This window comes from Corapipo altera, unplaced genomic scaffold (assembly GCF_003945725.1).
Source record: "Corapipo altera isolate COAL_440 unplaced genomic scaffold, ASM394572v1 1b, whole genome shotgun sequence".
In the NCBI taxonomy this organism is placed as follows: Eukaryota; Metazoa; Chordata; class Aves; order Passeriformes; family Pipridae; genus Corapipo; species Corapipo altera.
The window spans coordinates 17,007,920-17,024,434 of NW_020884881.1; the positions used below are offsets into that span (position 1 = coordinate 17,007,920).

The window sequence follows — 16,515 nt, forward strand, 5'->3', positions numbered from 1 at the left end:
CTCAGCCCAAACCAAACTATCCAGAAAGAAAAAACTGGTTTGTTGCTCTAAGAAAACAATGACTCTGACAATGAAGGTGACAACACCCATCCACTAGTGCAAACCAGAACTGTGTGGGATCCAGCCAGGGATCCTGCTGAAGGTCTGAGGTCACTTACATGTCCCCAGAGTGCACAGCCTTGCAGTTTTCCCTCTCTGAGGAAACATCCACCATTGGTGTATCCAGGCTGTACCTTCACTCAGTCTGAGCCCTTCTTGGTAAATCTTTCCCAACCAACCTTCAGTGCATCTGCACACAGTGGGCTGCTTCTAATTATGTAAACAGCCACCACTGCTGAAAGGTCAGGATCAGAGAGTTTTAATAAACACACACCAGTATCAGCCTTGCCTCTGAAATGGATGAGGACAGGCATGAGTAATTAGGGAGATCTTCCCAGCTCAGAAAAGAAGCAAAAAACTTGCTTAAGATTTTCTTACCTTCACAAGCAACACAAAGTTACTTTCAAGTTAAGCATGAGAGAAGAAAGAAGAAATGTGACATCAAAGGCAAAAAGTAATTGATTACAGTAGAGCAGAAGAGCTCAATGAATTTAAAAGGAGGAATCTTGACGTTTGATTTTTTTAATTAAGGCTGCTGAAACCCAATCAATTATATTCTAGAAAGAGGAAGAATAAAGAGGAAAAAAGGGAGCCTTCCAGACCTACTTCACTACCAAGGCATGTTAGAAATGATCTAAAACTGCATATGAATTACACCTGGCACAGATAAGACCCACAAGAGAGTTTAATTAAATAAGTTTATTGTCTAACGCGCACAGTTGTTACATCGCCGCTGTAAAGTGCGACAGGTTTCCAGCAGGAACTCCCCGTTCCCCTCTTCCCTCCTATGAACACACTGCTTCAGGAACCAGGCCTTGTTCTTTAGACTCACAAAAGCGAAGTGGACATGAAGTTTCAGTGGCACAGTTTTCACAAGTACATGGTTAAACAGAACTGCTGGGCCGCCCTGCCAGCGTGACAGGCGCTGCCAGGATGTCCCAGAGGAGCCCAGGGTAGGAGCCCAACGTGCCCCAGGACGCAGCAAATCCACCCCAGAACCAGTTCACAGGTGAGATGAGTATCAGCCCGCGGTAAAATGTTTGCTTGCCCGCCCTTGGAGCCAAGGGAAAGGTGCCTGGGTGGAGACACCGCAACGGAATAAGGAGTGCTGAGTTCAGTGATGGGGAAATGGGAGTTAAAAAAGTATAAAAAATTATTGTATAATACAGGTACAAATAAATTTTGTCAGGAATACTGGCACGTGGCAATCTGAACTCAGGTGGGTTTTTTTTTCCTATTAAGGGCAGGGAAATTAAATTAACATTTTACTGCTGTGTGCAAAGGCGTTTTTACCGCTCTCAAACTGATACATGTTACCATCTCACTGTAGTGTCTGAACAGCAAGGTAGATGAATTGTTTCCAGCATTACAGGCAACACTAGATAATAATACTTAAACAAGATAATGTAAACTTTATTCTTAAGGCAGCTGGTACTAATGCTGCACACAGGCATTGCTCAGTGCCCACGACAGGAATGGGACACGTAGCACTTGAAAACAAGTCAAAAGAAAAGAGCATTATTCGACTAAATGACGCATGTTGTCAAAATACCTTCCCTTCCACACAAACCATGAAATATTTGGACATCTAGAAAAATAATGCACCTACTCCTCCAACTTCAGCCTGTTCTTTTACAAATATTTCAAAATACTGATAAATAATAGTGACTGCAAGCAGGATGCCAGTGCCGGAGCCGATGGCTCCCAGAAAGTCGGCCAGTACTGAAAGGGCCCCAATGCACAAACCACCAAATGCAGCTGCCGTGGGGATATACCTGTACCAGAGGGAAAAGAGGAAAGAAAAGGGTATTCACAACCATGGATTTTCATCTGAGGATTCTACCAACATATCTGCTATGAAAATGACCAACTAGAATAAACTGAAAGAAAGCAGGGTTAGATCGGATATCAGGAAGAAAAATTCTATACTGTGAGAGTGGGGAGGGACCAGCACAGGTTGCCCAGAGGTTGTGGATGCCCCATCCCTGGAAGTGTTCAAGGCCAGGTTGGATGGGACCCTGTGGGATGACACCTACACATGGTGTAGTGAGCAGCACCCCTGCCCATGGCAGGGGGGCTTGGAACGAGATGATCTTGAAGGTCCCTTCCAACCCAAACCATTCTGTAATTCTGTGAATATCAAGCAATAAATTCAGCATTGCAAATGCAACCCTGCCATGAGCTCTTACTCTCCTCCAGTAGAAACACAGAAGAAACTAAAATAAATACTCAGTGATAGGAAATCTGTGTGAATAACCAAACACTGGCAAAGCTTTTCAATTCACAGTTTTAACAACTTTACATGGATATGTGCCATGGAACCTCCACAGGACTAAGAGTAACTGCTTTGACTTAAATATGTAGGGATCAATCTACCTTTCAATATAGCTCTGCAGGCTTTACTTGCTGTGTAAAATACAGCTTTGGTAGTGCCATGCTAGGTCAGTAATGGTAATAAACAAAACACTTGTGAAAATCAAGGTATCTTTCTTTTACAAACACAGAAGAGATTCAACTCAAATTCCCTCATTATGCCACTAAAAATCGACACTACAGGTTTATCTCTATCCTACTGCTATAACATCTTGTGCTTAACTAGGAAAGACAGCTATATGGGAAGAATCTCTCATTTGCAGTGAAAACAGGTCTCAGATTTTTCTGAGAATAGCTATTCTAGTTGACAATACCCCTGCACTCCTAATCATACAGCTGGAAGTCAGCATTTCCTTACCTGTTAAGCTCATGAACCATCGAGGTATCCCTGTGGCCTCTCATCACCATTTGCTGTTCTTTGAGTTGCTTGGCAACCTGCAAAAAACATTATTTTATGAAACTGCTGCAGTGTTTCACAGTCACCTGACATTTAGTGAGGGTAACAACTGATCAGTCAGTGGCTGGTCCGTTCTAAACCAGGGGCACTGTTTGAAAACAGGCAGAACACCTACATCTTTTGCTGATGAGCCAGACACCTCGATCCAAGTCTTGGAGAAGAACGCACAGGATCCCAACATAAATATTATATAAACTATTACATGGACAGGATCCTCAAATATTGCACCCATGGATTCTGGAGGGGACAAGTAGTAGCACAGGCCACCCACGGGGTACGAGCGAGCAGGGCCACCACCACTGACATCCTGGGAGGGGAAGGAAAAGGCAGCTGGTTATTTCTCACAGACCTCCCACATTCCTATACTGTATTTATAGAGGAATTCCTCCTCCAGGTTTAAAACTGCTTTTATGTACAAATGTTAAAAAGTAATTACTCCAGTTTTCTGCTGGTTAAATACCAAAGTTTGACAATGCAGGAATACACACAAATAATTTTATAAGTACTTACTGCCCACTGTCCCAGTAAGTTCACCAAGAAGTTGCCACTGAAACGAACAGACAACATCTGCGAAATGACGTAGAGGTTGGAAACTAAGGCAGATTGCAGGATGATGGGAATGTTGGAGGTATAAAAGAGCTTGATGGGATAACTGCTGTACTGCCCACGGTACCGGGCAGACTTGATGGGCAAGTCCACTCGGAATCCCTGTGGAAAATAACACCAATGCACCAAGTTTATTTCCAGACAGAAGGTATTCCCAGTATGCCCCAAAGTTATTCCTGACCACGGAGTTCTTGCTAGATAAACAAGGAGGGCAAGGTCTGAGACAGCAAAGCCCAAAGGCTTTCAGCTACAGTCTGGATTACAAATTTTAAGGATTTTCAAGTGTTACTGCTTGGTTGTATTACATTCTTTTTATATAAACATTATTTCTCATCTGCTAAATGATGCTCCTCCAAAATACCTTTTATAGAACAGGGTTTGATAAAAGCCTGTAATGGCTTTTAACTGAACTAACCAGCAGGCTCTTGTGTCTTCTGTTTTCTGGGGCAGGATCCTCTCCGAGCAGACCCAAGAAAAACCATATGGACTTGAAACTTGAAAACCTGATAATTCTTTTTTTTTTTTTTTTTTTTTTTGCCAGCACTCAGACACAACAACTTAAAAAAATAAATTAAAAAAATCAAATTTTAGCCACACACACACACACACACAAAAAATCTCAATATGGATCCTCCTTTAGTGTCCATTTTTGTAAATACTTAAGATTTACAAAGAAGCACTGGCTAAGTGTTTCAAGAAAATCAGGGAAAAAACAATAAGCTATGCATAAATTACATGGCTGTTTTCTAGAACAAATCTGTCATACACACCCCAAAGAAGCAAAGTTCTCCAGCTCTGTCCAAAAGTATTCTTTGAAGTCAATGATGAATATCAAGCATATTCTTGGTGTGATGCAACCACTGCAGTTCCAGAAGCCATTTTTAGTAAAAATACCCTCATAGTGTGTTTGGCATTTAATGGAATGTGAGATTACACACTGAGTACCAGTAGGCCTGGCTATAAAATTTAACAGCTGTGCTGTCACAGAAGAATGTTTCTAAAATAACAATACTGGAAATAAAGAGCTCCTTACTCAAAGCTAAAACACTTCAGTTACTCTGCTTTAAACTTTCCCATCTTCTCCCAGTGACTGCAGTGTCCAGGGTCCATAAGCACTTCTACAGAGCTGCTATGAGGAGTTTTACCTGGAAATATATGACCACAGCAAACACAAACACTGTAGCAATCAGGTTCATGAGATTGGGCAGGTTCTGTCGGTAAAAAGCCTCCCGCAGAGCCCGGACTTTGTCGGTTCGTGTAGCCAGGAGATGGAATAATGCAATCACAGCACCCTCAAACTCTGTTCCTGCAAGAAGCAAAAAGGGAAAAGAAATTTTAATCTACAGGTTAAACACATTAAAACAAACAAACAAAAAAATAAAACCTTTCTTCTGGAAATTTTAAGAATGACATAAACAATCTGGTACAACAGGACGTAAATCCTGTTACAACAAATATGTCACAATACAGGATTTGCTTTAGATTATGGAATGTAGAATGATCTACCAAAACGTTATTCCCAGTTAGAAAAACCAAAATAAACATAAAAGTCACATTCATGAAAGAATACATTCTTCCTTTCTTTTCTGGGGGCAGGAGGATGATTGGAAGGAAGAAATAATAAACGAGGAGAAAAATAACTTTAGAAAAGCAGTAATAAAATGCAACAGAACTACTGAAAATCAGGTGCAAATGAAAACAAACTAAAAGCACGGCTCAGGATTTCAAATGAATGCAGTCACTAGTTAATTTCTTAATGCAGACAAGCTGTAGCTTAACGTGTCATTTCAGAGGTCTCAGGACAACCAGATGTTGTCAAAGACTGGCTGAGGACTGAAGAGATTGCAGCCTCTGAAGAATCAAACCAGCTTAAAGTAATTCACAGGCACCAACTACAAAAGTGTCCCGTAGCCCCAAACAACAGCTGGAACATGAACAACTCTCTGCATTGTACAACATTTCCTATGTTCTTCTATGGATTAAATGATGCTAAAAAACGAGACTATTTCAGTTTGGAAATCCAAAAATTTTCATTCAAGGGCCTTCCAGTCCCATTTCAACTTCTGCAATCCAAATGAGCAAAGGCAAACTTGTAGGTTATTAATATTCACATAATTCAGACAACATTTCCATCTTCGGTGTTAATTGGACAACTGGCTGCAGAAGTGAATCACCACACATTAAAACTTTTTTTGAATAGCCATCCAACCAACATCTGATAGTTCATGTGTAGTTATACACCCACTGAAACACGTTGTAGCTGTAGCAGCACACGTACCTCTGCCAGTGTTGATGGTAGTGGGACTGAAAGCCTTCCAGACAATGGTTTCACAGATATTGGTAGCAATAAACAGGGAAATACCAGACCCCAAACCATAACCTTTCTGCAGCAACTCATCCAGCAGCAACACAATCAAACCAGCAACAAACAGCTGTGGGAAGAGAAACAAAACTGAGCAGAAACAAGAATAAATCAAGTCAAGAATTGTGTATTAATTCCCTGCTTCAGTATTTTCATCGTGTTGGAGAGGGATCATTAAGTTTTTCATCTAAATATCATTTGTGCAGTAACTCTGCCACCTGCACATCTCACCTGGCCATGAGCCCTGGGACTTTTCAATGCAGAGGGAGCAAACAGATTACTCAGTAAGCACTTTTTGAAGGAAAATGTTTAAGTTTGTGCATTTACTGCTTTGTTCTACAGGAGAATGTCTCAAAGCTGCACCTGTGCCATTTAGTGAGAAATCCTCCACAGCCCTGAACAGCAGCTACTGCTTTCAAAGTCCACTGATTCCTGTATTTTCAATTAAGCAGCCACTCCTATCTGAAATACTTTTGATATTAAATATCCCAGCTTTCTCCTCCTTTATGAAATATTTAGAATTTCTCATTTCTAGGCAGATACAAAGGATGATGCTTTATAGCATTAAAAGTAAATAAACAGAAGTCACTCAGATTTAGAAAGATTTTTCCTTCCAGCTACACTGTATCTAACCAGTCTCAGTTACACACAAAATAGCTCATTACAAACCTGAATTATAATAAGAAGACAAATTCCAGCACCCATTTCAGCAGGATCTCCATACATTCCAGTCATAACATACACAATGGCTTGCCCAATGGTAATAATCATCCCAAATACTAAAACAAGAGAGAAAGCAAATCCTTTAAAAAAATCTGCTGAAGTCACCTACCAAAGAAATCTCATTTCTAGTATCACTTGGCTGCTTTCCCAAGAATAAAAATATGCTTAATAATTCTGATTGGAGCAGTGCTTACATTTCTGAGCTCCATTGAAAAGGGCTCTGTCTTTTGGAGTATCCCCAACTTCAATGATCTTTGCTCCTGCCAGCAGCTGCATGATCAGACCCGATGTCACGATGGGGGAGATACCCAATTCCATCAAGGTACCTAAGCAGGAAGAAAAATGAACACAATTGCCATTCAAGTACCTCTCCTAAAGAATTAGGTCTCTTGAAAGGTTTCTGACATGTAAAGAATATTCTTCACAATGCTTCAAACATGCACAGTCCTGTACAGGTATGACAAAACAAAGACAGTTATCCCCTCACAAAACACTGCTGGGTTAAAATCTCTAAGCTTGAAGGCAGCATATAGCTTTTAACTACAAATATGTTTGTGGAATCATGCTAAAGGCCAAGGCACAATGAAGCTTTTTGGCATATCCTCAAGGAACCAACCACTGAACAGCACCTTGTCCCTGGTTGTTTGTTCTGCCAGTGCTTCAACTGTCACATTTTCCCAAAGTTTAATTTTGCAGGTCACAAAAATATGTTGCAGATCCACAATGTCTGATAATGCCCATCTCAATACAGAATGTTTCTTCCATATCATCTTTCTGGAGCCACAGCATTCCAAGAAATTACTTTTTGAAACCTAAGTTGTCCTTCAGCTAATACCAGAAAGTTTTCTCTTATCTGAAGACTCTTGCAAAACTAAAATGTTGAAAATGTGGATTAAAATTAAGCAACTAGAATTAGCAAGTGATCAAACTTCCCACATTTCTTAAGCTGGAACTTAAAAGAAAAAAAGTTTGGGTAAGAACACATTTTACAAGTTGAATATTTAGTTAAGCCAGATCAAATTACTTGGTCATCATTTTTTCCATGGTCACTCAAAGGACCCAAATAATGCACCTTTTCTTTTCTGATGTTAAGTCACAATATCCACTAAGCAGATCCAAAAGAATCAGCTCACAATTCTTTTCAATTCTGTACATTTAAGTGCAACTCATGTCTAGTGCAGTAGTGTTCCATCATCAAATTACTCAGAAAAATATTAATAAACAACCATTTAGCCACTGAAGACTTGTAAAGTCTCAAAGAGAACCAGGGACAGGGGAAGCATGGTCTGTAACATCCTACTGAAGATGAAAAGAAGTAGGAATATTCTATTTGTGGCACCTTACAGATCTGTTCAGACATTTCTTCTGATCTTTTCAACCAGTTCTTAAGCCATTAGGTTTTCCCTCTTATCCCTCTGCAGCTTAATTTTCTGAAGAGCCTTTAATAAATGATCTGAATTTCACAAAGGGGTTTTGAGCACCTCCCCTGTTGTCTGGAGCCTTCTTTTCATTGCTGTCTAACTACCAGAGTCCTCACTTCAGCCTGAATTTTTAAAAAACCTTAAGCCTCATCACACAATTATTTTTCCCTTTTTTTTTTTTAAGTTTTTTCCCTGCTATCAAAATGTAAAATGCGAAAGCATTAAAGGCATTATTATAATTTAGTTCTTTCATACTTGTATCCTAGAGTTTACATGTTATATATTACATCATCTCTCATGGAAATCTCTACTCCTCCAACAGCCAGAAAATTAGGATGTTGAAAAGCCTTTATCTCACATCCTCCAATGACTTCTAGTCAGTTTATTTAAATGAAAATTCACTTTCCCACTCCTACTTTTTATTGTTTTCACAGTCTTTATGGTCTTTTCTTGGCCACTGTTACCCTTCTGTCTGGGCAGTGGGCAGCATATTTAGTATCATACACTGCTAGTGAGACACAGACTTCTATGTGCAAATTCTGCAGCAGAGTTTGAAGCAGAAAACCTATTTACCTTAATTTATTATCTTCACTGGTGTGCCAAAATTTGCCATTCCTAAATAAACAGTACCTTCAGGTTAGAGGGTTCCACTGATTTTCTTACTTCCAGCCAATTTTCCAAGCTACAGATGAGATCAGTGTCCTCATTTAGAGTCAGGCATGACAGGTCACTCATCTTAAGTTTCAGACTTCTAGCATTTGTTTGAGTCTTCTTATAGATTTGGTTGGGTTCCACTTTACTACTCTAAAATTTAAACTTAGTTTGGTTTTGCTAAAATTCATGTCTAATGATCTCTGCTTTTAGCTTTCCCACCTATGAAAAAATTACTCACCCATAATGTTGCCAAACTATTATGAGGTGTAAACGACTCACACACATAAGGTATTTTTTAGTCAACACTCTCATATTGCATATTAGTGCTGCTCCTAACTGGAAAGCCAAAACATTCCCTGTCCCAAATATTAATTAGAAAGAGATTGCTCTATAATCCTAAATAGAATCATCCCAAAACTTGAGAATCAAGATTAATCTCATCTGCATGTCAAAAGAAATCCCACTCCTAAGGCGAAGTACTCCTCGAGTACCAATTGTAATTACATTTGTGTTAAGAATGTTACAATGTGTTTCACAATGACATCTGGGTTGGGTGACACTTAAGAGCTGACTGTTTTTCTCCTGGTCTATTTATCCTGACAGAAAACAGAGAGAGGAATAACCCACTAACCTCTGTTTGACGCAAGAATGACTCGCATCCAGTAGAAGGGATCTGCAGAATCTGATGACATGATTCCAAACAACGGGATCTGTCAAAGTGCACACAAGTATTAAACAGAAACACACAATTAGCATGCATTAGTACAAACATCTTGACATGCAATGACTCAACTGTTACATTGTTTAATATCCTTTTTTTTTAATTAAACCAGCAGTACCGACACCATCTATTTTAATCCTCCAACTGGGATATGACTCAGAGGACTAAACTAAGACCCTTCTACAGGAAAAAGTAGAAACCTCTAGAAAGAAGAAGTCTAAATATTAAAGTTCTATAGCTGGAAATATGTTTTGAAATATCCCATATGGAACTGTCAAAGTTAGAGAAGTTCATACAAAGCTTCCAATATTCTGTATGTCAATATTGAGGGATTTTGAGCTCTTCAAAACTCTTCTTAATCACAAAAAGAGTACCTCAGGAACCCAGGCAATCTTATAGATGAATTCCTGAAAACTCTGATCTGCACCACCTGTTTTCCTTATTCAACTACTATAACCTTTCATATATGTTCAAAATTCTCATTGTACATATATCTATTTCTAGTAAACACAGATAAACTACATGATCTTCCAGCTCTAGTGTCACTTCCACCTCCTCCTTCCAAAAAACAGGTAGGTACAAGATCTGGGGTTTAGCCTTTAAAACAGTCCTTCAGAGCTGAAAACAAAAACTGTTAAACTACTGCTCCACAGTCTGGAATTAATAAATATAAGCTAAAAAGCCTAATTCTGAAACGTATGGTCCATTTTAAATCTTCCAAGAGGTTCTAAAAATATATAGATCAGGTAATAATACATGGATTCTCACTTTCTTCAGTATTCTTTACAGAAAATCAAAAATACCTCCACTGTTTACAACCCAAGCACAGGTTCTAGGAACGCCTACAACTATGAGTAATAAAGATCACATAAATGTTTACACAGACCTGCATTTTGTGGGGGTTTTAGCCAACAATTTTACCAGTACAGTCACAAAAAAACCCAACTTCTAAATGTCAGCATAAACCACCTCACAAAAACATTTTCCTGCCATCTTTACAATCCATCAACTTGTTCAGAAGGAATTCGGTAAAAACAGTCACTTTAATTTTATTTTCACACTTGTCACTGCTAAAATTTAAATGTAGCTATGAAGAAAGAGTAAACAATGCATCGAATTGCTCAGTTTGTTTATGCTGCTCAGTAAATAATTAGATTGGCTGTTTACCCTGCAGCCACCACCATCATTTGATAGGACCCTTATTACAAGAAAAGAACATTTTGTATTTCAGACTAAATCAAAAGCATTAGTTTCTGAAAACATACATAATCAGTAACAAAGACTATTTCAGAGAATCAGAACTGAACTTTAAATACTTAGCCATAAAAATACATAACTGAAACTGGGTAGGTCAACGTGAAACAAGAACTTTTTGCACTTTTAGTGTATTTTGCATGCACAGAACACACGATCTCTGAACACAGAAAACACTGGTCCCCACCTGGCAGCACACTAAGAAAATGAAGAGTGTGATGGCCGTCCATAGCACCTTCTCCCTGAACTGGATCTGCAGGACAGAGAGGAGATGAACGTGTTCACTGTGGGTAGAACTTTCACTGCTCTCTCACATCAGCACTAAATTCTGCATCATTCAGAGCCCAGTGCAAAGATATTGAACCAGAAGGCATCATTTCTCATTGGAATTAATTTTTAATATCATTTCAGATTATAGAGAGAGGCAAAGATAATTTTTGTGGGATCTGGCAGACAGCACAGTGACATTCAGTCAGTAGAATATATTTTATCTATAGTATTCTAATACAGTGGGTATTTACAGAAAAGCAACAGAGTGCCCGGTACACATACCAGAACAAACATGAAAGATTAATGCAAAAAACTTATCTTCAGTGATTAGTGCTCTGGGCTACAACAGATTGGAGGCTCTTTTGTAGGGCTGGAAGTTATTAAATAAAGCACTGTTAAGTTTTTAAAGAGATTTAACTGCTGTGAAGACAAGTGATAAAACCCAGAAAAACCGTAAGTTTCGGACAGCAATTCAAAATATTTAGAATTAAGTTCTTCAAAGGATGTTAGAGGAAGCTTAAATTCACCATTATGTTCATAGACACAGAGCACAAAATAATTTTTAAAGACTTTCTTTCCCTCCAAGATATTTTTATTGATGTGGAGTACATATTATTTTAAAAAGAATGCCAGATCAATGATCGTTAGTCACTAATTCACTGAAGAGAATCTCAGGGTCACATCATCTGAGGCACCTCCAACTAGTGCCAGGTGCAAGAAGAGAAGAATCACAAGATTTAAATTTGAACCAGAGAATTACTCAAAGCATGAGACAGAAGGAAATGCACTTGAAGAGACCAGAGAGAGCTGAGATGCAGCATTAGGTTCAAGTTCCCACCTCTCCTCCACAGACTGTAAACCTTAGGATGAGTGTGTTCACTGTAGGCAAGAGCACAGCAGCTACTACAACCTGACAGGAACTAAAATGTAAGAGAGAGAGAGCAGAAATGGTTGGAACCCTTTGCCTCCAACCACTGAATCTGCCTGTAGAAAAGCAACAAGATAAAGGATTAGTGCCTGGTTTTGTAGGTACTGAACACCCACAAATGAGAAACTACAAACCAACGCAGCAGCAGCACAGCTCCTCATCCAAAAGAAACCCCAGAAGGTAGTTACCTCTTTGTAAGTGAAACCACACACTTAGAAGCAAAATAACCCAAGTAATTTAATTTATTTACTGATACTGCCTCACTCTTAAAAGAGAGCAGATGCTAAAAATACTTCAGTACGAAGTTATAAAAAGAAAAATAGTGACAGCAGCAAATAAATCCAAACAATACCTTGTGTTAGTGCTGACCCACTTTACCAAGGGCTGTCTTGAATTCCACAATTCAGATTTTAAGCACAGACTTCCAAAACCAAAAATGCTTAACCAAATTAGCTCTGCAGCCTCACAGTTAACCTTGGCTTTGGAGGCATCGATCAAGGTCTACAACTGCTCTGGTTCTCCCTACAGCTGTGGTGAATATGAGCATTAGAGGAATTGTGCATCACCCAAATCACAGTTACTCACAAGGAAAACAGCCTCTGTGAGTCAAGAAGACAAAAAATAAAAAGGAAGCATCCAAATCCATATGCCAGGAACAGCAAAATACAGACTGGTACCGAAATATTCCAGCCACAAATGCTAACAAGCACAGGGACAGTACATTTCACCATCTGATCTGATTCAATTGGACATTTTCTTCCTTTGACATTTTCCTTAAATCGTGTGAAAATGAAGGGACTTAATCACCATCACCTTGGTGCTCTGAACAGGGTGTTCTACTTAGAAAATCTGTGCATGAGGGAAATGTGAACCCATACCAGTAACTACAAAAGTAGTAATCGCTTCTGTTAATCAAGTTGGCCAAAATACAAAAGCAACACTCCCTGGAGGCAGAAAAAACCACTTCACTCATCAACAATAATGGCAAAATGATTCAATGAGAGCCCAACTGAATCAAAACATCATCTTCACTTAACAATCAATACAGGTTTAATGAAAACAGATGTCTTCTTCTATTTGGTTATCTTCATTTCTCGTCCTGGCCTTAACCCATCCACTAAAACCATCACTCATCATGTCTGCCAGTGACAGCTTGCAAGGAAACAATAAATTACGAAGAATTACAGTTATATGAAACGACCCAAGTCACTTGATAGACTACACATATGCAAGGAACGTGACCTGAAGTGGTCAAAGGGCTCTTCTGCCTGGGAAAGATGTTCCCAATTGCATCTTCACTTCAAATTTGTACAAAGCTGGCAACTGGCAGCCATTGTCTAGACAGGGACCCACATAGCAGCAAAGACAAAGTGACCCAAATAGAGAGGACAGGAATCTTGGCACCTTTCTAGGTATCCTTCATCTGCTGAGGGAGGGCAAGGACAGACCAAGCTCCTCTTCCTCTCAGGCAAACACCACCTGTCAGTGAGCTTTACAGAAACATCGGGATCTGTAGATTTGTTTCAGCTTTCTCTTCTCACTCACCTCACCAGACAGAAATGGGATGGCTGCTAATCACAGATGTGCCATAAATCAGACCCAAAAGATTGCACCATGGTTCACCACTGCAGAGACAAACATGGGGACCTGCCATCCAGACCTGGTGCATCCAAACCTTGGCACAGGCTCTACTTTGGAGATTCCTGCTCTGAAAACACCTTTGTCTGAGCTAAATAATTTGTGTAGAAATCTGTCCCAAGACTGGAAGATGCTGGAAAGCAACAAGGTAAGACAGATGGAACAAACAGATCCCAATGTTTCTAAAAATCAATTCCAGAAAGGCAGAATCATCAGTTTTTACTGTATCTTCTCCGTTTAATCCAGCAGGCTCAGCTATGGTCACTGCCATAAACCTCTCTGCATCCAATCCTAACCTTTAGGAATGTCTCATTAACAAAAGAGGATTCTCTTGGATGGTGTCATGTTCCCAGCTAAGCATTTCCTTGTAAGAATATAAAAACCAACATACAGCTCCAAAGGAATTTTCATGGAAGTCACAACAATGCATATTAGTTCAATTTGTTACTCTGATTAGAACATTTGTCACCCGAGCAGTAAGTACTTGCTTGAGTACTTGAGTTTTGGAAGTAAAAAATGGCATTTGGTTGGGGGTTTTTTGGAGAAGGCAGGTCTCTTTATGATCTGTAGGAATCAACTGATTTTAATCTAGAAAATGTGCCAAGAAATGGCAGGAGTTTCTAGGGCTGGAGGACTAGAGAAATGAGCTGTAAATGAACTTCAGGTCAAAGAGAAATGTCACATCCAGTAAGTGAATAGGGAGCAGTTATCTGAACTGTATCACACATCACCTTCCCACTTCAGCAAGGTGAATCACAGCTATGGGAGTAGGAAATAATACGTGGGAAAGGAAGAACTGAATTTGTGGTTCCTGAATTACAGGGTAATCCTTTTCAAAGTAATATATAAGCCAGCTCAAAGCTGGTATCCACAGGAAAATAAAGCTTGAAAATTCTGTTTTAGTATATTAAAATAGATCAAGTCACATGGAGCTGAAACTAAATAAACTCGGTCTAGAAATGATATTTTTAAAAAGAAATAATTAGTTAGCATAGTTACTGAGGGGAACAACTTAAGAAAAAGCTGCTAAGAATTCATCAACATGGTAATCTTTTATCTTAACATGGGTTCCCCCTCCTCCAAAGAATATGTCCTAATTTAGGGCCCACTCTCTGTGTTAAAGTTAGAGCTTGGATAGAACATCACAACATTCTCTTATCTGTGAACCAACAAAAGAACATAATGTGACACTCACTTTTCTTTCCGGTTTCTGGATTTCAGGCAACACTGCACAGAATGGCTTAATAACTTCTAAAAATTTTACTGTTCCAGAAAAACAAACACACACACAAAATAAGAGAGAGAAATACATTAATGAACCTTTATGCATTTATAAAACTTCACAGAACTTGATTTAGATTCCAAAGCTGTCTGAGAACTAATACCCTCTTAAAACAAGTTGAAAACAAGGCAAAAAGGTGAAAGAGAATTCTTGTTCTAATCAGAACTGACCCATTCCTTTTTCCACAGCTGGAATAATTTTAGAGAAGAAGAGGCACTGTATATATCACCAGAAGTGAACTAAATTGTATTCCATCTAAAAATAAGTGACCTAGTATCAGTCTGTGCTAGTTAAACACAGAAACAAAGGACTCTGACATGAAAAAGTACCCATGTAGAGATTAGAATCTTGTGTTTTAGAGAAGTATTTAGCTGGGAAAAAATAATTCAATTGCTAACATACATTTAGAAAATGTAATTTAAATCAGTGGAACACTTATTTTGAACACAACTTCAGGGGATTTTATTTTAGCACTCTCTTTGCAGTTTCTCCTTTAAAAACACAAAAAAGCTCAACAGTTTAAGCTCTTTTTCTGGAAAGAAAAATGAAATCAATTTAAAAAAAAAATATAAAATCAAAGCACACGTCTGGTGAGAAATTTGTCCTTCAAAACTTGGACATTGTTCCCAGCCCCAACACACTGGGACAGCTACAGAAATCAACCACCAGTTCCTCTTCGGAGAGAATACATTTATTACACTGTAGAATTCGTTTATTACACTGTAAGTAACATTTGGGTCGGAATGTCACGTTTACATTTACACTTTGCTGTGACATTTTTCTCCCTATCCGGAGCCCTCGGAGAGCTCATCAGAAGGTGCACTTTGCTCCACAGAGGGTGCACAGCTCCACCTGAACACAGAATCCCAGTGGGTCAGCCTGGAAGGGACCACATTGGGTCATCTGGTGCTCCCCTGCTCCAGCAGGGCCATCCCAGAGCACATGGCACAGGACTGTGTCCAGACAGTTCTGGAATATCTCCAGCGAGGGAGACACTCCACACCCTCTCTGGGGAATCTGTTCCAGTGCTCGGTCACTGCACTGAAGTTCTTCGTCACATTCAGGTGGAACTTCCCGGGCACCAGATTCTGCCCGGTGCCTCTTGTCCTACTGCTGGGCACCACCGAGCGGAGCCTGGATCCATCCCCTCGGCACCCTCCCTTCAGGTACTTATATACACACATGTATGTGTATGCAGCATACAGTCTACACACTATATATAAACCACACAGTGTGTATATAGATACAGACAGATACGGCAGGGCTAGAGGGGAATAAACCCCCCCACAAAGCGGTGCCCGGCAGCCCCGCACCTGTGCGGGAGCGGGTCCCCGCCGCGCCGGCCCTGCCTGCGGCGGCACCCGGGGCACGGCGGCGCCTCCCCGGCCATCACCCCTGTCCTGCCCGCGCTGCGTGCCCCGCCGCCCCGGCCCCGTGCCCGCCGCCCCGGCCGTGCCCGCACTCACTGCCCATGGCGGTGGCGGCCCGGCCGCGGTCCCGGCGCTGTCCCCGCCGCTGTCGCCGCCGTCACGTGACGGGCGCTGCGGACGGGCCGTCCCTCCCCGCCCCGCCCGGGGCGGTATCGCCCTCACGGAGCGGCCCCCGCGCCCTTCCCCCGGCGAAGGCAGCGGGATGGGCGGGCAGCGGGCCGGGATGGCCGCGCCGGGGGGGATCAGGCTGCGGGCGGGCAGCCGGCGAGCAGAAGGACGGCGCTCCCGGGGTGCTCC

At 40.6% G+C, this 16,515-nt stretch overlaps 1 protein-coding gene across 1 annotated transcript; it reads right to left on the bottom strand.

The window, feature by feature from the left end:
• Positions 1–783: 783 nt before the first annotated feature.
• Positions 784–16,515, bottom strand: SEC61A2 (Sec61 translocon alpha 2 subunit). The gene is made up of 12 exons (XM_027639548.1): positions 16,255–16,515; positions 14,702–14,769; positions 10,858–10,923; positions 9,327–9,405; positions 6,815–6,946; positions 6,567–6,676; positions 5,814–5,967; positions 4,681–4,841; positions 3,440–3,637; positions 3,045–3,236; positions 2,831–2,907; positions 784–1,874 (listed from the first exon to the last, which is right to left on the bottom strand). The coding sequence occupies exons 1-12, from the start codon at positions 16,259–16,261 to the stop codon at positions 1,688–1,690; spliced, it is 1,431 nt and encodes a 476-aa protein (XP_027495349.1). The 5' UTR covers positions 16,262–16,515; the 3' UTR covers positions 784–1,687.